This window comes from Nuphar pumila, chromosome 8, assembly GCF_984573655.1.
Source record: "Nuphar pumila chromosome 8, dmNupPumi1.hap1.1, whole genome shotgun sequence".
NCBI lineage: Eukaryota > Viridiplantae > Streptophyta > Magnoliopsida > Nymphaeales > Nymphaeaceae > Nuphar > Nuphar pumila.
In genome coordinates this window covers 15,474,431-15,500,805 of record NC_143256.1, presented here as the reverse complement: position 1 = coordinate 15,500,805, position 26,375 = coordinate 15,474,431, and the positions used below count along the sequence as shown (strand labels likewise).

Genomic DNA, 26,375 nt, shown 5'->3' with positions numbered 1-26,375 from the left:
TGCACAAATTTTGTGCCATGTGATTGCACCCGATCAGAATCCACAAAATAGGGTGGTTGTGTCTTAATCTTTGAGAGTCTTATATCGTAGTGGGCCGAGCCCATTAAGCGACCTGGTCTTCGATACGGGTTTTCTTGTCATTAAAAAATAAAGTTTAGATTAAAATATTGTTAAATTGTAAAATAGATGCCGTCATTATCCTAAAGAATTAAACATTAAAATTTTTTAAATATTTTCTAAATAGTCACTTTTTGAGCGCACAATGGTGAAATTTGTCCTTAGCGACCTGTTCCAGCACACAGAGACAAGGTCCTACCCCAGAACTACCCAACAATTAAGCGCACACTCTATCCTACTGAGAAAGTGGAAACTCACTATGACACTTTAGTGATTGGATGTCATCCAAGAAAGTTTGCTCACAAAAAAACTAGGACCGTTTTATGGCACAATATTTGCTACCCCTCGTGGGTAAGGAACCCCTCAGTGAAAAACTGTAATATTTTTATTATTTTTTGCACATTTGACACGATCTACATGTTTAGTTTAGTAGAAAAGGACCTTTGAAACATGTTATTATAACATGCATGTGAGATTTTTTTAGGGTTAAAAAATCAACGGCCTACAATGTACCTTCAAAAAATAATATTTTTACATAAAAAAATATGATCTAAGTGTTCATTCTTACGAATTCGACCATGTTGAATACATTTGCTCAAACCAACCTTCTCCTGTGAGTTCCAATTAGAGGGTCAAATGCTTTCCCCATCTTATATTGCCCTTCGTAATGATGCATCTACTCATTCAGGAATCATGTCAGCCTTTTACATTAATGTTAGATCGTGGTTGTTTTTACTTTAAGCTTACGACATTGTATGTAAGGGTGTCAATAGGTCGGCTTTGGTTCGACCTAGGTGGAACCAAACTTGGATCAGATTTTTGGGTAGGATACTGGGTCTAGACCCAGGTCTAATCGAGCCTACTATAAGATAAATCATACCTAGATCCAATAAGAACTACATGAACCAGACCCAGATCATACCTGATAAAATAATAATTTTTTATCATTTTTACATTAAAAATTTATGGTCTTAATCAAAGCTTGAGTCAAGCTTGGGTCTGGTATAAAATTTCACAAACTATACTCGGGTCCATATATTAATCGGTTCTTCAAGTCGGGACATGAGTCTTAATCGGGTATTCTTTTTTGTCACCAAACCCGAACCCTATAGGGTTTGGTCGAAGTAAACCCAACCCGTTGACACCCCTAATTATATAGAGTCAAACATATTACTTTTCCCTAACAATTATGAGGGTGTGCTTGAGTGCCGAGATCTTGTAATATCGTGTATTAAATTTAGAGATATTTGAGGTTTTGGCTAAGTGCCATAAAAAAATCGATAAATCCTCGATTTTAGGTAGCGTCAATTGAGTTTGGGTTTGACCCATGGGTCATTGATAAGACCTAAATGAGCCAAACAAGATATGATAAAAACTTTTATTTTTGACCTTTAAAATCAAGCAAAATTTGAGCAAAATTCAGGTTAAATTCAAGTTATACATCATTAGATATACCTCAAAATGTTGAATTCAACTATATTTTATTTTTCTGAACTCAGGCTATGGTCTGCTCGAAAATCATATTTTTTAAAAAAGGGTCTGTCTCGATGGGACCGGGTCCAGATTGGATCAAACTGAATCCAATCTGTATGATCCAAGTTAATATGGATCTGAACTCAATCCAAAACCCATATTAATTAGGATCTGATCCAGTTCAAGATCCATATAAATATTGGATATGAATTTGCATCTTGGATCTGGACCCAGATCTAAAATCTAGGTCCAACGAAATTAAAGCTTTCAATTCGGTATAAAGGTTTAATTTAAGGAAATTTAAGGTTAAAAAGACTCCAAGGTGGATAAGGCACTCTATGAAATTTTCTAGATATTTATTAATTATTAATTATTAATTAATTCCAAATTTTAGTTATATATGGTAGTTACCAAATAGTGAAGTCTCTAAAAGAGTCCCTTTGATTGCTTTAAAAAAAAATTATTTTTCAATAGGGATGAGTTGGGGTCGCTACAGGTTTGGTATCAGAGTCGACCATAAAATATTATATTTTAATCATTTTTGTGTACCAGAATTTTCTTTTGATAATCAAGCCATGTCCAAATTTTATCAGAAAGTCATGACTTGTATTCTAGAGCAGTCTCCATCACTAGTAAGGGCTACCTGGTATTTTTTTTTGCTAATATCAATTTATTTAAATTTCATATGATAGACTGTGAGAATGGCTTAATTTAATTCCTTTTTATGTGAATTAGGAATTTGATGTGAATATGCAATTATGATTGTTGAGGGGATCAATCCTAAGGGGGTAGGTTTGATAAGGGTGCAAATTTTTTAACTATTTTTCATGTTTTAGATGTATACCCGCTCCCGAGCTTTGACTTCTGGTGCTCCCGCTGATTGACAGGAGCAAAAGGACTTCATGTTGAATGCCCTGAACACCTTGACAACGATAGTGACCACATACGTCCAGGCACAGGTGGCGCAACAGATCATGTGTGTCTATCTTGCCGAGGTCACTCCAAACCCCACCGTGGTGATGTTCAAGAAGTTTCTTAGGTTGAATCTCCAACCTTCTCAGTGAAGGCCGACCCAGAGGCAGCTGAGAGTTGGGTTGAGGAGACTAAAAGGGCGTTTTGTATCCTGCCTGTGCCTGAGGATAGGCAGACTAATTTTGGCATGTTCCAATTGAAGGGTGATGCCAAGAAATTGTGGGACACCCTGTGATGAGTGAAATACGACAGAGTGGAGGTAATTCCTTGAGTGACTTTCAATGAGAATTTCTTAGATGCTTAGTTCCCTGCTTATGCACGAGAATGTATGTAGCAATATTTTTTTGGGTTTGTTCAGGGGAACATGAGTTTGGTGAACTATACCACCAAATTCAGGAGTTTGGAGCTCTACTACTTGAACCTTTTTACTAATGATAAGGCAAGGGCAACGAAGTATGTTCGTGGGCTGAAAGACGGACTCCAGGTTCGTGTGATGACGAGTTGTCCTACTATATTCAGTGATGTGATCAAGTCTGCATCCATCTTGAATGAGGAGTGGAAGAGGTTCAAGGATGAATCACAGAAGAGTGGGGGGTAACCAGGGCATCACCAGTGGCGAAGCGAGGAAGAACCCACCTGTGGGTGGCAGGGGGTAAGGTAAAGAGGCAGAGGACACAACAAGGGCATCAGAAGGGTCGACCCCAACAGAGGAAGCAATAGGGGAAGACTTTGTTCATGTGTCAAAGGTGCAACAAGAGTCATCATTAGGGCTCTTGTCCACTCTTTAAGGGAGTCTGCTACTAGTGCCAACAGCCCGAACATATCGTTATCTATTGTCCGAACAAGGCAACGACTCATGGAGGACAACAATAGTAGCAACATAGGCCTCAACAATAGGCGCAACAGAGGACCAACAGGAGAGTGTACGCTGCAACAACTGCCACACAGGGTAATCAAAATGACCTGCTCGAAGGTATTTTCGTAGTCTTTGAACACTATGCTCGTGTGATGTTTGATTTGGGTGCTACCCATTCTTTATATCCTCCTCCTTTGCGAGTTTGCTTGATCTTGTTACATCTAGCCTCGAGAAGGCTTTTTACGTGATGTCTCCGATGGGTATATCTTCTTCTTGCGAAAAATATTTTCCTACAGTCTGAGTGATCATCGAGGGGCATGAGTTGTTTGCTGACCTGATCATACTGAACATGACTTTCTATGATGTCATTTTGGGTATAGACTGGTTGTCTAAATACAATGCTACTCTTTAGTGTTGGAGAAATGAGGTTCCGTTAGAGCGCCCTGATTTGTCTGTATTGGTGTTTTAGGCGATTTGATCAACGAGCGAGGTGAAGATTGTCTCGACATTGAAGATCTCCAAGTACCATAAGCAAGGTTGTATGGTGTTCTTGGCCAGTGTGTCTGCGACAGACAGTTAGGTGACACATTTGGAGCAGTTGAACGCGGTTCATGAGTTTTTGAACGTCTTTCCCGAGGACTTGTCAGGTTTGCTACCTCACAGGAAGATCAAGTTCTCAATCGAGCTAATGCCTGGCATGACACCAGTTTCCTGAATACCGTATCACATGGCACTTGCAGAGCTGGTTGAGTTGAAGAAGGAGTTGGTTCTGTAAGATAGATCTTTGTTTCGGGTACCATCAGTTGTGAATCAGGGCAGAGGATGTTCTAAAGACCACATTCAGGTCCAGATACGGGGACTATAAGTTTTTGGTGATGTCTTTTAGACTTACCAATGCCCCTACAACATTCATGGACCTGATGAATCGGGTCTTCAGTTTATGGTTGGATTCTTTTGTCATTATATTCACCGATGGCATTCTTATCTACTCTGAGAGCGTGGAGGAGCACTGAGAGCATCTGTGGATTGTGTTGCAGACACTCAGAGAACATCAACTTTATGTTAAGTTCTTGAAGTGTGAGTTTTGGCTCCACAGGGTGATGTTTCTCAGCCACGTGATCTCTAAGAAGGGCATTGAGGTCGATCCAGCCAAGGTGGAGGCAATGTTGTCTTGGAAGCAACCGAAGACAATTTTAGAGATCAAGAGTTTCTTGGGATTGGTGAGCTACTACTGTCAATTCATTGAGAACTTCTCTCGTATAGTGGCTCCAATGACTCGACTTTTATAGAAGAAGATAAAGTTGGTTTGGTCACCTCGATGTGAGGAGAGCTTTCAGAAGCTGAAGAGGAGGTTGACCACGGCCCCAATATTAACTTTACCTTTTGGGACAGGTAGATTCATTGTGTACAATGATGCTTCAGGGACCGGACTGGACTGTGTCTTGATGCAGCACAGAAAGGTGATCACGTACGCTTCTTGACCACTAAAGGTGCATGAGAAGAATTACCCCATGTATGACTTGGAGTTAGCGGCAATTGTCTTTGCACTGAAGATCTTGTGTCACTACATGTATGCGAAATAGTTTGAGATCCTCTCTGATCATAAGAGCCTCAAGTACATATTCACACAATGTGATTTTAATTTGAGGCAACACAAGTGTTTGGAGTTCCTGAAGGACTACAAGTTCTCCATCACCTACCACCCTGGTAAGGCAAATGTAGTGGCAGACACGCTTAGCAGAAGGCTTTAGTCATGATACTTAGCTTAATAGGGCATATTTGGGATATGATCAAAGAGTTTGTGAGATGACAACCATTTGCAGATGATTCTGGATGCATCCTTTATGCGGGGATGCAGGCGTAACCTAAGATTATAGACCACATTGAGGAGCTTCAGTCAATCGATCTAGAGTTTGAGAGGTTGTGCATGAGTGCCCATAAGCATGATGCATAGTTTTGTCGTGAGGAGGATGAAACCATCATGTTCAAAGACAGATGGTGGGTTCCAAAGGCACTGCAGGAGGAGCTGATGAGTGAGGCATACCGGTCGAGGTATTTTGTTCACCCAAGTTCTACTAAGATGTTCAAGGACCTCCAACGGATGTATTGGTGGAACAAGATAAAGCAGGACGTAGCAGAGTTTGTGTCTCGGTGTCTACCTACCAGTAGGTGAAGATCAAGCATTAGAGACCTGGTGGACTTCCTCAGTCATTAAACATTCCAGAGTGAAAGTGGGATGACAACTTAATGGACTTCATCATAGGGTTGCCGTGGACCCATTGTCAACACGATGCCATCTAGGTGATAGTGAACATGTTAACGAAGAGTGCCCACTTTCTACCGATCAGGATCAGTCAAAGCTTGGAGAGTCTAGCAGACCTCTATGTGGATGAGATAGTCTGGCTTCACGGGGTGCCACATTCGATCATGTCAGATCGATACCCTCATTTTATGTCTCGTTTTTGGCACCAGTTGTAGAAGGCCCTTGGTGCCACATTGAAGTTCAACATGACTTTTCACCCACAAACTGATGGTCAGACAAAGCGCATGATACAAATACTAGAGGATATGCTTAGAGCATGCGCGTTAGATTGGGTAGGAGAGTGAGATAGGCTGTAAAGCTTGTAGAGTTTTCATACAACAATAGTTACCCTGCCAGCATTGGTATGGCCTCATACGAAGCTCTGTATGGCAGACCATGTAGATCCCCAGTGTGCTGAAATAAGGTTGGAGTGAGAGCAGTGGAGTCACCAGAGGCCATCAAGCACTACTCAGACCAGATACGGTTGATCCGACAGAGGTTGGTCGCAGCACAAAGCAGGCAAAAGAGCTATGCCAATCAGCGGCGTAGGAAGCTCAACTTTGCCATGGGTGACCACGTGTTTGTACAGATCTCGCCCACGAAGAGTGTCTTCCGGTTCGGGAAGAAGGGGAAGTTGAGTCCTCAATATGTTGGACCCTTAGAGATCCTTGAGAGTGTTGGGTAGACCGCATACCGTGTGACACTTCTCCCTTAGTTTTCTTAGATTCATAATGTCTTTCACGTCTCGATCTTGAAGAAGTATGTGACTGACCCCTCACATGTGATCCACTATGAGGCGGTTGATGTACAACCTGACTTGATGACATAGGAGAAGCTGATGAAAATTGTGGATCGCCAGGAGAGGACACTGCACAGTAGGATGATTCTATTTGTGAAGGTGTGTTGGCAACATCACAGATTGGACGAGTGCACTTGGGAGCCCAAGGTTGATATGCATGAGCACTACCCACACCTATTCAGTACGTTCTAATTTTGTGAATGAAATTCTTTTAAGAAGGTAGGGATGTAATATCGTGTGTTTTTACACAGTCAAATTCAAAGATTTTGGTTGTGTTGCAGAAAAATTGATAAATCCTCAATTTTAGGTGGTGTCAATTGAGTTTGGGTTTGGCTCAAGTCTCATTGACAAGACCTGAATGAGCTAAACAAGATATGATAAAAACTTTTATTTTTTACCTTTAAAATCAAGTAAAATTTAAGCAAAAATTGAGTTAAATTCATGTGAAAATTGGAGGCAAAATTCAAGTTATGCATCATTGGATGCACCTTGAAATATTGAATTCAATGATATTTTATTTTCCTGAATTCGAACTATAGTTCGCCCAAAAATTACATTTTTTAAAAAAGTGCCCATCTCGATAGGATCGGGTTCGGGTTGGATCAGACTAGATCCGATCCGCATGATCCAAGTTAATATAGATCTAGACTCAGTCGAAGACCTATATTAATTAGGATCTGATTCAATTCAAGATCCATATGAATATTGAATATGGATTTGGATCTTGGATCCAAATTCAGATCCAAAATCTAGGTCCAACGAAATCAAAGCTTTAAATTTAGTATAAAGGTTTAATTTAAGAAAATTTAAGGTTAAAAAGACTCCTAGAGGGATAAGACACCCTCTAGATTTTTTGAATAATTATTAATTATTAATTATTAATTATTAATTAATTAATTAATTATTAATTAATTATTAATTAATTAATTAACTATTAAAAATTAATTAATTTGAAATTTCAGTTAGATATGGTAGTTACCAAATAGTGGAGTCTCTATAAGAGCCCCTTTGGTTGCTTTAAAAAAAAAGTAAGTAATTAGAAAGAGGAAGGAGTTGGAAAAGTCAACAAAAAAAATCTAGAAAGATTAGGAAAGGAGGTTGGAGATAGAATCCCATATGGAAAATTCTATCCCCTGTCCATGTGAGGAAGCCCTAGAGGGGCGTCACCCTCTAGAGGCCCCCTCTGATATAAAACTTGAAAAAGAAAGAAAGAAGAAACAAAGAGAGAGAGAGAGAGAAACCGTGGGAGAGAAAGAAAGAGAAGAAAAAATAAGAAGAAAAGAAGAAGGAGAAGAAGGCTCTTTTTCTCTCCGATCATTCGATCTTTCTTCTGGTCTCTTTTGAGCTTCAAAAAAAGGTACAAGCTTCCTTCTTGATTCAAATGCAGAGAAATAGCACAGATGAGGTTTATGTAATGTTTTTGGTGGAATGAAAAAAGAAGAAAAAAATGAGAATATGATTTTACTAGGTATATATATATAGAGAGAGATTGATAGATAACATTACATTAGTTTTATATATATATATATATATGGTTATAATATATATATATATATATATATATATATATATATATATATATTATAACCATTCATAAATTTTATTCTTTTAGCCTATGCATGCTGTTTCGATTTTCGGTGCATATAGTTAGATTTGTTCCACTGTTCACAAGGATAAATCTGTCCTACCATGTGTATGGACAAATGTGGATAGATCTGCCTATTGTAATGGTGGACAGATCTGACAAGCCTCATAAACGTGCAAATTTGGTCCGGATCTACGGATGTCAATGATTGTTTTTTTTTTTTGGCTTGTTATGCGATAGATTTTCAGCATGTTACATAACTAGATTTTTGGTCTGTTACATGATTAAGATATTGGTCTATTATATGGCTGGTTCTTGGTCTGTACATGATCAGTTCTCGGCCTGTGGCATGATAAGTGTTCAGACTGGTTATATAACATACTAATATAATTGTTTAATGCATTATATAAGACTGTTCATGTTTTACATTATGTCACCAAAACCCAAATTTCGTAAATTATGGTTTTAGTATTGATTTTCAAATTTATTTCATTTTTTTTATGAACTGTGAACAACCTAGCTGACAAAAGTCGGCTGAGCAGTTTCTCTAGTACACAGGCCCATCCAAGTGTTGTTAGCTGAGCAGGGTTCAAAAAATAATACGAGACACTAATATGCCCAACCAACTGTTGTCGACTAAGTATAATTCAAAAACTTCTGTGCCCAACCAACTACAGTTGGCTGATCATATTTTATAATCTGTTATGCCCAGCCAACTGTAGTCGGCTGAGCAGTTTCTAAGCCTGTCAAGCCCAACGGACTGTAGTCAGCTGAGCAGATCTCATGTGTTGCACTCCAGCTGACTGCAGTCAGCTGGGATAGACTCAAACAAAAAAATGATGAAATGGAGCTGATGTCAGTGGGTTTTAGCCCAGTCGATTATCATCGTCTAGGACCCATATCCAACTTTGTTTGATGCTGCCATTTAGGCCAGCATCAAAACAACCTTTAAAGTTTCATCTTGAACTCTAAGTTAAGATCAGGTATGCTGCCACTGTTAGATTGAATATGGCTTGTTTTGTTGCTGCCACATGAACTGTAGTAAGTCTGATTTTTTTTGGCCTATTATATAGTTGATTTTTTGCATGTACATTACCGAATTCTTGGCCTGATATATGACATATTTTCAGCCTGTCATATAGCTCATTTATGGCCTGTTACATAATAAAAATTTCAACCTATTATATAGTCAGTTTATGGCTTGTTTCATAACAAAAATTTCAGCCTGTCATATAGTTGATTTTCAGCTGGTTACATGACAAATTATCGGACTGGTTAAATACATAATCATGTGACTGTTCATGTATGTCATGATAAGACTGTTCATGCTTTATAAAACGTTACATAATGTGTGCTTCTATATGACTGTTATGCACACTTTTACAGGATTGTCATGCCTTATGAATATTACTAAAAATATGTTATGTGACTGATTATGCATGCTTTTATGTGACTGTTCTTGTATCAAAAAATGTCACAAAATTTTTATATGGTTGTGTCGTAAAGAGACACCACATACGTGGAGAAATTAATATGAGACTGCATATGGTTATCGGTTGAGGCTGTGATGGTTTTGCCTAAGCCTAACCGATTGCCAATGAGGTCTTAGTGTTATGCCGTGTATGATTAACATACCTTCAGGCTCAATATGTTTTGATTGGTAACCCGAGCATACTCGAATTTGGTAAAGATGTGGTTGTTTACATATGCTCATGAACTTGAGTTTTGTGTTGGCTTAAATATGCATATAGTGAACACGTGAATTCTGAAATTACATTGTTGTTGCATCAGCATGATCATGTGTACGTCTGTATATTATGCATGAGATGAATCATGAAAATAAAAATGTATATTGAAAGCATGTGTTCATATGCATATGTAAATTGTTTATTCATGCACATTCGTATTGTGTGTGAATGAATGTGCATTTGTGAACATGTTTGGATAATTATGTGATCACATGTTCACTTTGCATAAGATGCACCAGTGGTCAGATGTGATCCACTATAGGCCATGTGGACCATGAGCAGGTGTTGCTCTAAGTTTATTCTATGCATTGCAAAAATCCATTTGAAACTATTGATTTCCGAATTAATTGCACTGTTAAATTTTGTAACGGGCCAAGGTCACATGTTGTATTTTGCATGTTGATTTGTAAAATAAATCTTTTGAAAAGAATGTCTTTTGATAAAAGATAAAAAAGATAAAATAGTGTAATTAATGTTTCTTCTTGAATGTTCCTTTTACATTATGGGAATCCTAGATGGCGGTTTTGGAGAACCGTAAGGATACTAAAACTCTGTGTGCGATTGTGCTCCTAAATATGATATGGTGGTTCACCTCTCAGCCACGATTTAGGGAGTTTCTGTCACTTTGCCTGAGGGTGGTGTGCAGACATAGTTATTATTGGTATACCAAGAAAGTGATATCTGTAGATGTTGATTTTCCTGGTGTTCCGACATTAAATGTTGATTTCTAATGTTCTGATGTATGACATTGATTTTTGATATCGGTCGAGGGCCAAATCTGAAACCCATTAATAAAACACAAATTATGTGTTAAGCTATAATTAGGATATCTTGAACTTCGGGAATTGTTGTGCCCATTTTTTCATATCCGCAGGTTTTAATGAAAAGTGAAACTAAAATTGTGTACATTTAATAGCGACATGCATACAAAAGAAAACTCTGACAAGAATTTAGTAAGCTATTCATGCATGTGCATTGATATCATGCATATTTACTATTCTGAAATTAGTTTATGCACCTTTACCTATTTTCATTTCATGTGAGATATTGTTGTTGCATGCTAATTGTTATTAAATGCATGATTGGTTGTTTGGATTATGAGATAGTTGTAGTCATGTTCCTCTAAAAATGTTATATGAATTGATTTATACTTCTCTTGCCTATTTGTATCTTTAGAAAAATTCGTACACAGGATCTTTAATTTTGACCCTGTGCTCTTTATGTTTTTCATAGGTCCTGAAGCCCAATGATGAGGACATGTACTATATGGGGCTTATGAGGCTTCATGACTACTTTCTGATATTTTGTTTGGGACAGTGTGGCTCTATAATTAAGGACATTTATTTGATTATGTTCTTAAACTTTAATTATTGATGAATAAAGTTAATTAGTCGATTGTTGGGTTAATGTAAGATCCCTTGTGGTTTGGATTGTGTTATATCTGTAAGGCTCCGGATCTCTGGGTAGAGTTTCCACAATTATAAAAAAAAAATCCACTTTTCAATAGGGATGAGTTTGGTTTGTTACAGATCTCTGGATTGAAGTCAAATTCGACAGATGCCAAATCCTTTTTTTTAGAAAGGCAAGATGGGGTTAGGCATAACCCCACCAGTTATTGTTCAATGTACCACTAAGGTTTTTTAACCTGCAACATCCCACCACAAGGAGACGTACACTGATAGCTCTTACCAACCACGCCGAGCCCCATTGGTAACTCATGCCAAATCCTCCAATTACTAAAATGAGAGATCTCAAATCCGTGGATCTAAAATCTTCAAAACTGCCAAAAATGCAAGGCTTTTTGGCAAGGGGGTCAAGCTAAAAATCCTTTGAGGATCCCAATTTCATAAGATGTTAGAGCAGTATTTCAAAGAATGGCTAAGTGCCATGGCTATTTGACACAGGCAAACACATGACAACATTTCACGTGGGGTCTAAACTTTGTAGTTGTGGGCGCCATGCAATGCTGTCGTGTGATTGGCTAGTGTCATATAGTCATGGTTGTTAGCTGCTCCTTTAATCTCAAACTCAAAGAGACTTGTGCACACTTACATATTTTTATTAGTTTTTTTACACCTAATGGTGGGTTTGACCGATTAGATTGTGCCTTGCTGGTGACTGATTAGATCTTGGTACTAGCCCTTGTGTGTGGATGTAGAATTATTATGGACCAGCAACTCGAAAAATGATTTTGTGGATGTGCAATCATGTTAAGGGGGTGTTTGATTCACCGAAGAATCTCTTGGAGGGACACCACACTCCCTGCTGAGGTGTTGTCCCGCATTTGATTCACCTATCATGTGTGTTATGTGCTCAATTTAATTGAGGGGATGCAAAAGTCCAAAACATTTGTCTCTCACTCAAGATTCTTATATCCAGAACATTTGTCGCTTTGCTTGTTCGACCGACAAATGTTCTACATGGCAAACACTTTTTAAGAGTGCATTGATGCCAATATGTTTTAAGAGGGGCAGAAAGGGAGATAATAAAAGTATGAAAAATTATCATAAGTATTGTACGACAAAAATGATGCATTTCACGAAAAACCTTATAATTTTCAAAAATTTGTTTGATGTCCAAAATTGCAAATATCTGTCATTAAAAAGACCATTTTAACCTTTGCATGAGTGGTTTTCTTTCAGATATGCAAATTTTCCCCCAAATATGTTCCCAAGTATTGCATCAAAGATTTATGACAGACCTTATCACTGATTTTTTACCTAAAAAATAAATGATTTCAAAAACACACACAAAAGAACAAAGAAATTAGACATAAATACCATTTCAACGATACCTAATTCGCTGAAAAATTGTGAACAAATGTTGAGATACAACCCTTACAACATTTCTAAACAGGAGATGAAAAGGCACGACTGTGGTTATCCTTATTATTCTATGCTAATGACCACCTGCAGTAGAAATCTGAAAAAACAACAAAAGGGACAAAGACAAATCGAGGCATTAACTTTCCAATACCATAAAGATCACCTTAATCTAATGAGTGGTTGGGGAGAAATATCCTTTGAAAGATAGACTGTTTGGTTATTCTAGTCTGCAGAGCATGTTTTTGTTTCAGTTTTAGAACTCAAAAACGAGAATCCTAAAGGGGTTTTAGTTGTTACACAAAACAAGAAAGTTACATGCATGTATCTCATTTTCAACAACTATAAAAATGTAAATTTTCAACATCATATCAGAGAGATACATATCAGAGAACAAAGACTGTCATGCAAAAAATATGCAAATTTTATTTAAAATATGTGAATTTTCTCTCAAATATATGAATTTCCTCCTAAATATGTGATTTTCTCCTACATATGTGATTTTTTTTCTAAATATGTGTCAAAGTATTGCATTTAAGATATGTGTTAGAATTTGCCATTAATTTTTTACTTAGAAAATGAAGGATTTTTGAAAAATACATAAAAAACCAAAGAAACTTGACAAAACACATTTTGAACGATTCCTAATTCGCTAAAAAACAATGAACAAGCATTGAGAAACAACCCTGACACGATTCCTAAAATAAGAGATGAATAGGTGTGATTGTGTTTATCCAGATTATTCTATATTATTTTCTGCCCACCTGCATCAAAAATCCAAAAAAATAATAAAAAGAAAAGAGACAGATTGAGGCCTTAGCTTTCCAACACCACCAAGATCACCTTAATCTGATGAAAGGTTGGAGAAAAATATCCACTAGAAGATAGATTGTTTGGTTGTTTCAGTCTGCAGAATATATTTCTGTTCTGATTTTGAAACTGAGAAAGGGGAACCCTAAAGGGCTTTTCGGTTCTGACTTAAAACATAAAAGTTACAGTCTTGTGTTTCCGCTTTCCAACTATTATAAAAATATAGGTTTTCAACTTCGGATATGAGAAATAAAGATTTGAGAACAAAAATTATTCTACAAAAAATATGTGAATATGCGAATTTCATCCTAAATATGTAAATTTCCTTCTAAACATATGAATTTCCTCTTATATATATGATATTTTTCTCTTAAATATACAAATTTCCTTCTAAATATATAAATTTTCTTCCAAATATATGAATGCTAAATGCTAATGCGATAATGATTTGTACTAACGAAGACAAATTCTTGCAGCGATGATTACTTAAGAATGCTAAACATTTCAACAATTTATACTAATGAATGATAAATGCTGAAACGATTATAAACGATTTTAAACCATTTACCTTAGCATTATCCTCCTTGACATTTATTGTAGCCTATCGGTCGATCTTGGAAAAACCATAAATCGCAGGGCCACACTTTGGACAAAAGGCGACAATATGCTCTCATGCTCAGGCCTACAAAAATAATATATTAGTAAGACTATAACCTTCAACAACATTAGTCTATAACTACCAAATATGTAATAAATAATTACCTTAACAAATGGCTAAAACCCTTCGACGGTTTTTGTACCCTTACTCACACGGTAAAGTTGACTGCATAAGAATGCAAGAATAGTAGCACCCCATGCATAGTTGTCTACTTCATCAAAGTCTTTCAAGAACTGCAGCCACAGGTAACTTAACCTCGAACCAGACAAATCCGAAAATAGAGTAAGTCCAAAAAAATAAAGAAGGAAGTTGCGCAACTCTTGGTCAGCTCTTTCAGATGCACATGTAGCAGACCGGCCTTCCCATTTATTACGAAAAGAAGAAACTTTCATTAATGTGAAATTGCTTTCACCAAAAATACATTGACCCCAATCCTCCATCGACATTCCTAGAAGGGTCGTGCACTTGTCCCTTGCATTATAGTTTGAATCTCATGCTAGGACAACAATTCTATGGCACTTAAGACCCGTAATTTGTGGCACATCTTCTAGGGTCATGGTGATCTCAAAAGAATCAAACTGGAATGTGTTCATCTTATGATTTCACTTATTGACCGGGTGGGTCATAGTGTTCCAACACGAGAAAGCCACTGAAGTGCATATTTCATAATTGATCATTCTGATATTCACTCAGATGTCCATATTACGACAGAACTGCAGGCCACTGACACCGCCCTTTGAGCTTTTCACCTGGCGCTCTACTTATCTTCTGACCTCTGTGTAGCACAAAATAACATATTATTTGTATCAAATCAAAATTACTCTCATTTGTACTTTTACATGTCGCTATACACAGTAATTCCTATATATAATAATCGTTGCACACTTGCTATCACTGTAATCATATACACAATAATCAATATCAAAGTAATCGCTATACGTACTAATCGTTATACATAGGTCACAATAATCACTATGCATAGTAATCGCTATCACAGTAATCACTGTACATAATAATACCTATCACAATAAATCATTACGTAATCGCTATATGTTACATATAAACAGATTCAGATATCCTTCAAATTTGGATATTTATCAGATTTGAAAGCAAAATCAGAATCGAATTATACTCGAATAGTTTTAGCTTATCAAATGCAACTGAACAATCAAATTTGGTCGGATATAGAATAAAAAATATGATTCACTGAGTGGCAGTTGTGCCAGAGAATGATGTTAAGGCACTTTATGCATTTGAGAAAGGAGGTGAGACGGCCTTTGTATTTGCATTGAAAACTGGATTTAGCAAGGGATTAAGCATTCTATTATTTCATCACAATTCCAGCAATGAACATTGCATACACAAATATGATCATGGAAAATATTTAGGTGTATGCATGGCTGATCAGACCGACAAAAGGAGAAGGAAAAAAAAAAACACCCAATATAACCCAAAAAGGCGAAAAACTCACATCAGCAAAATCATATCAAAACACGAGCCATTCTGCTATGTTCTTCTAGTCTTCAATCAAAGACAAACTGGAAAGGGTTTTCCTACAAACAAAACAGAGAATTCTTTTGACGAAGACTGCACAGAACAAGAAATGTAAGGCCACACAACTTGCTTCCAAAACCAAATCAACCATCAATTGCAGTTACGATCCCGTTACTGCTGCACTAATCTCCACACACGAATGCATGCATCTTCACCAGAGCTTACAACAGTGCAATCATCATTGAAAACTAATCCATAAACACCTCCCAAGTGAGCACCCTTTATGGTTATACGACTTGAAGCTGGCTTATCAACTTCATATATAATTATGCTTGTGTCTAGAGATCCCGTAGCAACCATTGTGCTATCAGGAGACCAAGCCACACAATTTATACGAGCAGTATGGTACAACATGTTCTTAAGCTTAACCTGCAGAAGATAGTCAACTGGTTAGTGAGACAAATGTTCAGGAAGTTAAAAATCAAACCTTGGTAATTAACAATACATTTCTAAAAAGGATTAATGCGGAAGGGAAAGGAAGAAAGAGAGATGGACTATGCAAATGGGAACCAAAAAGTTAGAAGTATGAACAACTTAAATATAGTGACAAAATCTATCAAAAATAAAGAAAAAAAAAACATGGATGAAGCATGACAGCCTTCCACTACTTTAATGTGTGTAAAAAGAATTTAGGAAACAAAAAGAAAATTAAAAAACCATATAGGATTTACATTGTGCCTGATAAATTGAACCATGGCATTTTGCTATGTCACATGGGTGCGGGTGCGGGTGCGACACGGGTGCGGCGCAATTTCAAAAATTTTGGACACGGGGACTCGGCTATATATATATATAATTCTAGTAAACAATTAAAATTAAGTAGCCAAAACTATGACCTTAATTTTTTCGAAAGTTTCAATTTGGCATTCCCATTTCTTTATGGTAGTTCTTAAGCTAGCTTTTCTAATACTTGTGAAACTAGTATTTTTTTAAACTGGAAAAGCATTTATTTAGCTATCTCAAATGGTTGGGTTACCTTTTATCGTGTTTTATACATATTTTTACATAAGTTGTGACTTGTGAAACAGTCACACAGACTGTGCACACAGTCTGTGCAATGCAGTCTGTGACTGTGCAGACTGTGCACAGTCACACAGACTGTGTGCAATGACTGTGCAGTTGCAGTTGCACAGTCTGTGACTGTGCAACTGCATGCATTGCACAGTCTGGTTATATATTAAAAAAAAAAGATATATAAAAATTGTTTTTTTTTGTTTTTTGTCTTAAAAATGGACATTTTTGGACTCGATCAAAGTTGACCGAGTCCAAAATGTGGACGGATGCGGCCTGGACTCGTTGACCGAGTCCGACTCGGCGTTGACCGAGTCCGGGCCGAGTCCGAAGCCGCACCCGTGTCGGGGCGTGTTGACTCGGGTGCGGCACCTCCCTAGTCGAGTCCGTGTGACATAGGCATTTTGTAGTCTAGGAAAACAAGGGTAATTATAATACCGCACACAAGGCCATAAATGCTTAAGAATTTTCAAGGTTTTTGGATCTAGAATGCCATTGACATACAATAGAATGAATGTCTACTACATTTTTCATAACAGGGATATTGCGCCGAATCAATTCATTCTAGGTCTTGATTGCTTTGTCACCTTCTCATGAAAATCCAGAACATGCAATTAATAGCAAAGTACACCATTATTATCAAAACTGGTATTTGTCTTATGCACCACAATTTGCTTTGTAATCCCATTGTTGCTTAATGCTAAACTTATGGTCCCCAATAGTAATATTCCTGCTTATTGCTGATCTCCAATCTTTACTGGGCTCCTCCTTTTCCCAGTTCCTTCAACTTGCTTCATGTCAAATTTTTTGTGTTCTGTAATTTCAGACAGCTTGTAACATGCCCATTCTATCCCTGACAATGCTCATCTTTCTGTTTAATTAACTCTTAAGGACAAGATGTAAGGATACGTGGCATTTCTTCAATATGTGTTTTTATTTTTGCTTTACGTAACATGCATTAGTATTGTATCATTGTCATCAATGGCTCGGGTAATTGATTTGTAGTACCAGTTGGAGTCACACTATCTCAACCGGGCCATATTCAGGCAAACCTAGCTTGACTAATAAAAAAAAATTAACTCAATCCTAGTGAGGATTAATCTATTATGAGAGATCATCCCATGTGATTAATGAGTTGGGACATCAACCTGTTGTAGTTGGAATATTCATTTTCTCTTTCCTATTTCATTGAGTCAAATTGAAATGACAAAAATTGACACAGAATTAGAGCAGCCATGACGAAGTGATCTATTAATCTCATCTTCATGCTTTTTCCTCTAATCTTCTAACCTCTTTCTTCTCTATGGATTTAATATTTTTCAGAAGATTTCTTTGTTTTGAATGTTAAATTTTAAAACACTTACTGGAATCATAGGCAGATCTGACTGTTAGCTTTGAACAAATCTGGAATCTAACTTGTTTTTTGGTCCCATAGGCTTGGGTGAAGGGGATAAATGGATTGGTACGTGCAAATGGTAGCTCTATCTCAGCTGGTGGTGTGGTTGGCTGGAACCAAATAATCAAATCTTCAAGGGAGTACGACCTTGCAAAGGGGGGTGATTGAATTGGTAATTAAGTTTATGGTTCAAATCAAGCTTGCAAAGGGGTCAAGCTGAGGTTCCAGACTGACTTATGGTCCAGGGATGTAACTCTTGCTGAAAGATATCCACCGTTTTTTCACATAAACAGAGATAACAACATACTTGTAAGTGAATGTTGGAAAGGAAGAGCTAGTTAGTTCACTGAATTCAGAAGGAATTTCAAGGAGCAAGAGGTAGAAGATTGGTTTTGGTTATGGCTATTGGATTTTTAGGCCCATGGAAAATTTCTGACAGCGAGAATTCCTTATATGGAAATGTGACGGATGTGTTATGTTCTCTATAGCTTCATTTAGCCATGCTTTTGGCTGTAAAGATGTAGACCACTTTCCAAATGACACCGTCCAGGGTTTCCATCCCTCTCCTACAGCCAAGATATTTGTGTGGCTCTTAGCACTTGATAAGGTTAATAACCAGTGCAAATTGAAAGACAAAAGTTTCCAGCTTGCAAGTACTTGCTACTTCTGTTTCGATGAGAACGAAACAATTGAGCATTTGTTTTGGTTTTATCCAGCATTTCAGTGGTTGTTCAAACAAGCTTTGGATTGTGCCAATAAAATGGCCAGATGGGGATTTAGCTTGGATTGGTCGGAATAGGACTGGTGGTTAAGAATCTTAATTTGATCTATTCTGTAAGCTTGTTGAAAGATTTCTTATCCCCTGGCTTAAATTATTTCTCTTAGACAAAAAAAAAAGGATTTACATGGTTTGCAAAGTGTTATAATGTGCATCTCCCTCGCATACTGTCTGTAGACTCTGTACATACACCAATTCTTGTTTTCTTTTTGTTATGTGTGTGTGCTTGTGTTCAAGGATTGATACACACACACACACACACACACACACACACACATATATATATATATATATATATAGAGAGAGAGAGAGAGAGAGAGATGGTACCTCTCGAGTGACATGGTCCCATACAACAGCTTCTCGATTGAGATCACCAGAAATAAACATAGAGGCATCTGGGGAGAAACGAATGACGTTAATAGCACCACGATGCTTCTCAAGGACTGACTCTTCAGTGAGAGTGTCCCCATTGACAGAATAGACGTGGAGTTTCCCATCTTGGCCACCAACAATGGCCTCACTTCCATCAGGTGAAATTGCAGATGCCGTCACAGCAAACCCAAGATTCAGAGTTGACAACACTTTGGATCCACGAAGCATGATTACTCCTGAATCAGTTGAAAGCAATGCCAGCTCGGGCTTATCAAGTGCAATATTTAAGTCCTTTGGTTGTGCACCAATATCAATTTGTTCTTCATCACCACACTGATCAACATGCAGCGGAATTCTCCTTACCTGTAAAATTTTGGGAAAAGGATCATCTCTTGTAGCAAAAGCAAGTTGAACATATTGTACATAGCTACAGTTGTTGTACAGTCAGCAAAATATAAGCCCCACAGCAGGATATCATCAATTGGAATTTGGCAGGTAGATTAAGAAATTGTTCCTTATTAAAGGAATATGCTATTCATCAGACTTGGTGAGCAATACTACCGTGTATTGAACTTTTATAATTGGCTGGAAAGCTTTCCAGACAAGAATATATGGACTATCCCTGATATTTACTATCCGAACATCAAAGAAGAGGACCAAATATTTGGAGAACACCTGATAAAATCATCAAATTGGACTAGGACAATATAACTTAAAAACGAGGAGAAAATCTCCAACCGAATAGCCTTTGGAAATCTTTCACATGTTATTGCCATTAGACATACTAGCGAGCACAGACATGCTCCCAGTCTATGTCACAGGGACTCACCAAAGAGGCCTCTGCACCCACGTTGACGCGACGCGGGTGTGGCACCCAATTCGGTCAACCCGCACCCAAGGTTATCATTGTCCAAAATGGACTTGGTTAACTTTGTCCATTAAAAAAAGGGACAGGGCTTGATAATGGGTAAGGGTACCTCGAGCACCCCCCTCCCCCCCCAATTAAAAAAATAAGGGGGTACCTCGAGAAGGGGTAAAGAGGGATGGGGCTTGAGAATGGGGTACCACGAGAAAGGGTAAAGGGGTGGTGTTAAAATATATATATATATACCCTCCCGCACCCCCACACCCAAGTTCTTTTAAAGTGCCGCATCGCCGCCCCCGCATCTGCACCCGTACCTATGTGACATAGCTCCCAGTTTATCCAATACATATATGCACATGTATGAATACAAATTGTAGTTAGTTGCCTGTTTATAGAGAGCGTGAGAGAGGTTGACTATACCATGCACGTGCGAAAATCAAATTCCACTTGTACAACTTACATAATGAATAAGAAATAGTGTCAACTGTCACATACAAATCAATTCCTTATGCTGTGAACATTGGATCAAGAGAATTTCTGCTCATGACATTTTATATGTCAAAATTACAACTGGCACGGTAACAATGTCAGAACAAAACAATATCCATAGTGCTATGATTAGGCCAATGAAGCACTGCTCGTCATATTATATCATTACATGGCAAGGTGTACCTTTCAAAAGGTATATGTGTAATTAGGTTAACCTAAAGTTAGACATAACATACAAGAGAGTTGACTGCGACATCACCCACCATATGAGGCACTTTACAGCCCTGTGGTACCTCCTGTTATCTCTTCTCTATTCTTCGTCTTCACCACATGAACATAAAGTTGAATTACTTGCTTAAAAGATGTAGTACTGCTCATTTCAAGCATGGGCGTGAACAAATCTCAATTCATTTTTTATTTCTTCTCAAGGAGTATTGAAAATGATATTACTTGCATATTTTGGTCAAACTATTTCAATGGAATATTATATAGAATTTCAAAGGCTATTTAAGTTTCTAATTCAAGAATTTGACATCAAGAAATTGGTCTCATTTACGTACCTCTTAGAGATTGAAGTTACAAGAACAACAAAGAGTATATTTATCTTTTAGAGAGAATATGTTGGAAGATACTGTTATTAGTCAGTTTGGAGCCTTGTGAATTAACTAACATATCTGTTATCCGATTAGCCTGATTAATCAATTCATGCACAATGAAATGATACTGAGATGGGCCATGAATATTCAAAAAATTAAAGGCTACTCATCAAAAAGGAATCTTATGCCAATTCCTTTGAAGTACAAAATAGATGACCTGCATGTATGTGCATAAAAGAACCGCCTCTGGTTTTATTTTCTTTGAGAGTGAATTCCGTACCATTGAATAGAAAAGAGACAAATGATCATAAGCTTAAATGTTGAAGCCAAATTATAAAGCCATGTCTTTTGGGCCATTTGAAAAGAATTCATGTAAAAGCAATATTACAAAAGGCAGAGATTCAGGTGAAACTTCTAGGAAGCTTTATGGTGATAAATAATATCTATGAAAAGAAGCAACCATATATTGGTGACTTGCCACTTTAATAAGAAAGAGTTGCATTCAAGATGTTTAGCACTTCAAATTTTCTGAACAGAATTGCAAATTCTCCAAGAGAGTTCAAGGCTTGACTTCATAAATCAATTCGATAGATATCTTTGCAACACCTCAAGATGGAGCATTGTTGCCTATCTCAATTAGGGGTGGCAATCGGGTCGGGTTGGCAGGTCGACCCGGCGGGTTGGCTGGTCAGCATACCTCAACCCGACCCGTTTATTAAACGGGTCGGCTGTGGCAAACACGAACCCGACTCGTTTATTAAACGGGTAACCCGACACGACCCGCCAACTCGTTTATAAACGGGTTGGGTCGGGTAAACGGATTGGCAGGTTGACCCGCCCGCCTAACCCGTTTATTAAACGGGTCAGCTGGGTTGGCATACCCCTAACACGAACCCGACCCGTTTAATAAACGGGTTAGGCGTGAAAAGATACTGTCATTTAGTATAAAGTCTGGATCTCAAGATCCAGACCCAATTCCTTTCATTTTAAACACATGCTCATTAATGTTTCATTAATGACATGCTATAATTTTATCATAACATGTAATGGGTATTTTCGTACCCTAGCTATTGTATCTGTGTGTATTTAATCAGAGAAGCAAAAATGAATACCCTGATTAGGGATTTTTGTTGCAGCCTCGTTCTCTCTCCCCATGCTATGTTGTTGCTTGTAGATGAAGAAAGGAAACCATGATTTCTATCATGGTATCAGAGCAGCAGGTTCAATATTAAAGATCGGTTCCTTCTATGACTGATTTGTCTCCTTCTAAGGTACCTGTTTTCTCATTTTTCCTATCGATTTCTCTTGTATTTAAATCTGCAGTCTAGACTGAAATCTCTTCTTCGTACTCTCCTCTTTCTTTTTGCTCTTTTGAAATACATCATTAATCTGCTTATTGTCTTCTTCAAGTACCTCCTTTTGATTCCCCTTTTTTATTTAAGCCAACGTGTTTCTCTTATTTCCAAAATCCAAAACTGAAATTTGGTCACGTTGGCATATTTCCTCCTTCTTTCATTCCCTGTTGTTCTTCTGTCATATCTACTACTTCTTTCACATTGCTGCACGTGATCTTACCCATCCATAAGCAAAATAATCAAGCAAGATCAATTTTTTTGATCTATGTGTGATTACAAGAGTTGAAAAGGATCACTCCAAACTCATTTGCATATTGACGTCAGATCAGATTGTGATCTGCACGCCCAGATCTATCTTGATTAAAATAATTTCATCTTCGAATTCATTTTCATCTCTGTTTTGCCTGTTTTCTCATTATTCTAAAAGGAAAACACATTATTTTCAAAATAACGTACCTATTACTGATTGAATTTTATTCAGAACAGATTCTTTACTATGCAGTCCTGTTTTTCTGCCTCGTGTTCATCAGTTAAAAAAAAAAAACTAGTCTGGTCTTTAGACTTCTCTGATATTAAAATTTATGTTCTGAATTATACTAGAATTCAATTGTGGTTGGGTCTTTGTCGTAAGGCCATTTCTTATTTTTTATTCCTTCTCTTGGTTGGATCTTATTCCTTCTTGTTTTTGGCTTCAAAAGAATATGGACTCATTCCCTCATTCTCAGTCTGGTCTTTCCTCAAACTTTCTCAGCCAACTCGTGTCTGAGAAACTGAACAATTCCAATTTCCTAACTTGGAAGCAACAAATCATACCATTCATAAGAAGTCAGGACCTTTCTGGACATCTGGATGGTTCTGTTCCTGTTCCTCCAGAATTCATACCACAAGAAGAAAAGAATGGTGAGAAAGATCTTTCTATTACCTATGTTAGAAATCCTGAGTATGTATCCTGGATGAAGTGAGATCAGGCGTTGGTTGCCTATATCACTTCTACATTGTCACAAGAAGTGCTTGTGGCAATTCCAGATGACTGCTCTGTTAAAATGTAAAACTGTGCAAATGTTTCATATTTACTGACAAAAATGATAAACTTTCTCCTCGTGTGATTCCCTGTGCCTTTTTAGGATATGCTGAAAACCAGAAAGGTTATAGATGTTTTGACTTCAAAAATAATAAACTATATGTGTCTAGAAATGTTTCCTTTCTTGAAAAGGAGAGCTTCTTTGATTTTAGAAAATTAAAAGACGTCACTGAGTACTCCTTTTTGCTAGATCTAATATCAACATCTGATGAATATGACCTTGATTGTAACTTTGATGATGATCAAAGAATGATTGATCTTAATGTTGAAAATGAAGAAGTTCATAGAGATACTAGTATTCAATATTCCAGGCGACAAGAGTCTAATCCTCCATGTGCACTTGAAAAATATTCTAACATTCCAACTAGACAATCATCCCGAATCTCGAGGCCTCCAGGAAAGTTTATATTCTAACCTTGATTGAAACCGAGTCGACTCATGACTCGGAAAACCGAGTCGAATCGGGACTCGTGAAACCGAGTCGACCGAGACCCGGGCTCTCGATGAGTCTAGAGCCTGCCAAAAGAGGCGAGGGGTAAAACCCTAGCCAGTTTTCTAAAGCTCTGCCCCTCCATTCCAGCGTTCCCCTTCAGTCACAGGCAAGACGACAACCCCATTCGCCGGCAACCCTTGTGCTCTGCAGTGCCGCCGGCCTCCCTTCGGTGAACCCGCGGTGGCGGTGCCCCCCTCTGTAAACACCCCAAATTTTCACTCACCTCCCCTACATCTCCACCAAACATCATCATTCAACCTCTGAAATCGTCGGAGGGCAAAATGGTCATTTTTTTTGAGCCCGGACCTTGCAAAAGTCCAAATTTCATCTGAAACTCTCAAATTTTCTCTATTTTTATCTCAGATGTTCAAGATTTTACTCCTGACAGGAGACAGACATCTCCAGAGTCTTGGTTCAAGGTTACATTGCATAAGACATGACATTGCATATCATTGCACGAGCATTTCAAATCACTGCATTGCAAAGCATGTCATTTCGAGGTCCAGAACTCTTGATTTCAAAATTTTCAATCCAGATTAGAATTTCAACTCTTTTCAAAATTGATTTCAAAACCCTGGGTCTTCAAAATTATCAATTCTTCCCATTTCACCCCCAGGACTCTGAATTTTAAAATATTTTCTCAGGAAAACGATCTGGATAGTTTTTAATGTGGATTTCAGTCACTTCACCTCAGATTTTGCCGTTTTTGACAAATTTCAAATATCTTTCTTTTACAAAATCGACCTACAAGGGCCAACTCTTTCCAAAATTCCTGTTTTGCCCATTAGTCCAGATTTTATGAAAATTCCAAAAAGAAGTTGTTATTTTATCCTTATTTCAAAGAAGCAATGTGGGACCCACACTGAGGTGGTGTCACACAAGCTTTTTTTTTTTTTGAAAAATTTGAATTTTGAAAAAAACCCAAAAATATAGGAGCCTTGTCCCCTGGATTGGTGCCACTTGTCCTTTCTCTCTCCTCTCATCCACATGCCAAGTGTCAGTGTGGGGCTACCTTCAGAAGTCGCCACATGTCATCCCATTTATCTGCCATGTGTCACCCTATCCATCCTGCGCCATGTGTCATTTCAAAGACTACCAGAAGATGCCAAGTGTCATAGGTTGTCCTGTCTAGAAAAAGTGGAGTTTGTCTCCTCTGAGGTGGCGCCACTTGAAGTGTGTCTCCTGCAGGGGACACGTGTCAACCTCTCCCTCCTTCTAGAAAAGTAGCCTGACACATGTCTCTCCCTACTTTTCTCAAAAAAAGTAGGGGACATGTGTCACTCCTAAATTCCTACAAAAAAGGTAGGCTTGTCTCCTCTGAGGTGGCGCCATCTGGAGTGTCTCCTGCAGAGGACACATGGCAAGCTCTCATTTCCTCAGAAAAAGCAAGTGCCATGTGTCATTTCCTGCTTTCTTCAGAAAAACTAGAATTCAAAAGTTCAAATCTCCTCATAGGTGGCGAAAATCAAGAACTCCTACCTTTTTCATCCCGTCTGAGATGGCGCCACATGGCTTGGCCCACCTTCTCTCCCCTCTGCCACGTGTCATTCTTTGCTTCTTTCAGAAAAAGTAGAGGACACATGTCTTCTCCCTACCTCTTTCAGAAAAGTAGGAGACACATGTCACTCCTGGCCTTCTTCAGAAAAAGCAAACCATTTAAAATTCAAACAAGGCATTAGGTGGCGAAAATCCGAAGCTCTGATTTTTCCAGATGGCCTGTGAGGGCGCCACATGTCCCTTACCTCCTTCTCATCCCTCTGCCACGTGTCATCTTCTGCTTCTTTAGAAAAAGTAGGTAACACATGTCTCCTTCTCATTCCTTCAGAAAAAGTAGAGGACACATGTCCTCTCCCTAATTTCTTCAGAAAAGTAGGAGACACATGTCACTGCCCTCTTTTTCCTCCCTCTTGCCACATGGCATTGTAGGAGCCACCCTGAGGTGGCGCCACATGTCCATCCTCCATTCCTCCAGGGCCAACCTCCATTTGAATTTCAAACTTCTCCCTGAGGTGGCGCCATTTGAGAAAGCCTCTCCAGCAGGCTGACACTTGGAACCATCCTGGACTGCCACATGTCCAGATCTTCTTTCACCAGAAAAAAACAAAATTCAAATTCCTCTGAGGTGGCGCCTTCTGAGCCCACTGCTCTGTCCTTCTGACATGTGTCAAACACCTTTTGAGGTGGCACCATTCCAGGACTCCACTTGGCTCCATTTTTATTTTTATTTTATTTTTAATAAAGGT

The 26,375-nt window shown here is 38.1% G+C and overlaps 1 protein-coding gene across 1 annotated transcript in view; it reads right to left on the bottom strand.

The window, feature by feature from the left end:
- Positions 1–15,807: 15,807 nt before the first annotated feature.
- The window catches only part of LOC149829666 (actin-interacting protein 1-2-like), a 76,808-nt gene continuing 66,240 nt past the window's right edge, over positions 15,808–26,375 (bottom strand). Inside the window, exons 5-6 of the mRNA XM_090015230.1 lie at positions 19,209–19,616; positions 15,808–16,065 (exon numbers count right to left, since the gene is read on the bottom strand). Coding sequence (XP_089871356.1) covers positions 15,808–16,065; positions 19,209–19,616 — 666 coding nt within the window. The remainder of the gene's footprint in view (positions 16,066–19,208; positions 19,617–26,375) is intronic.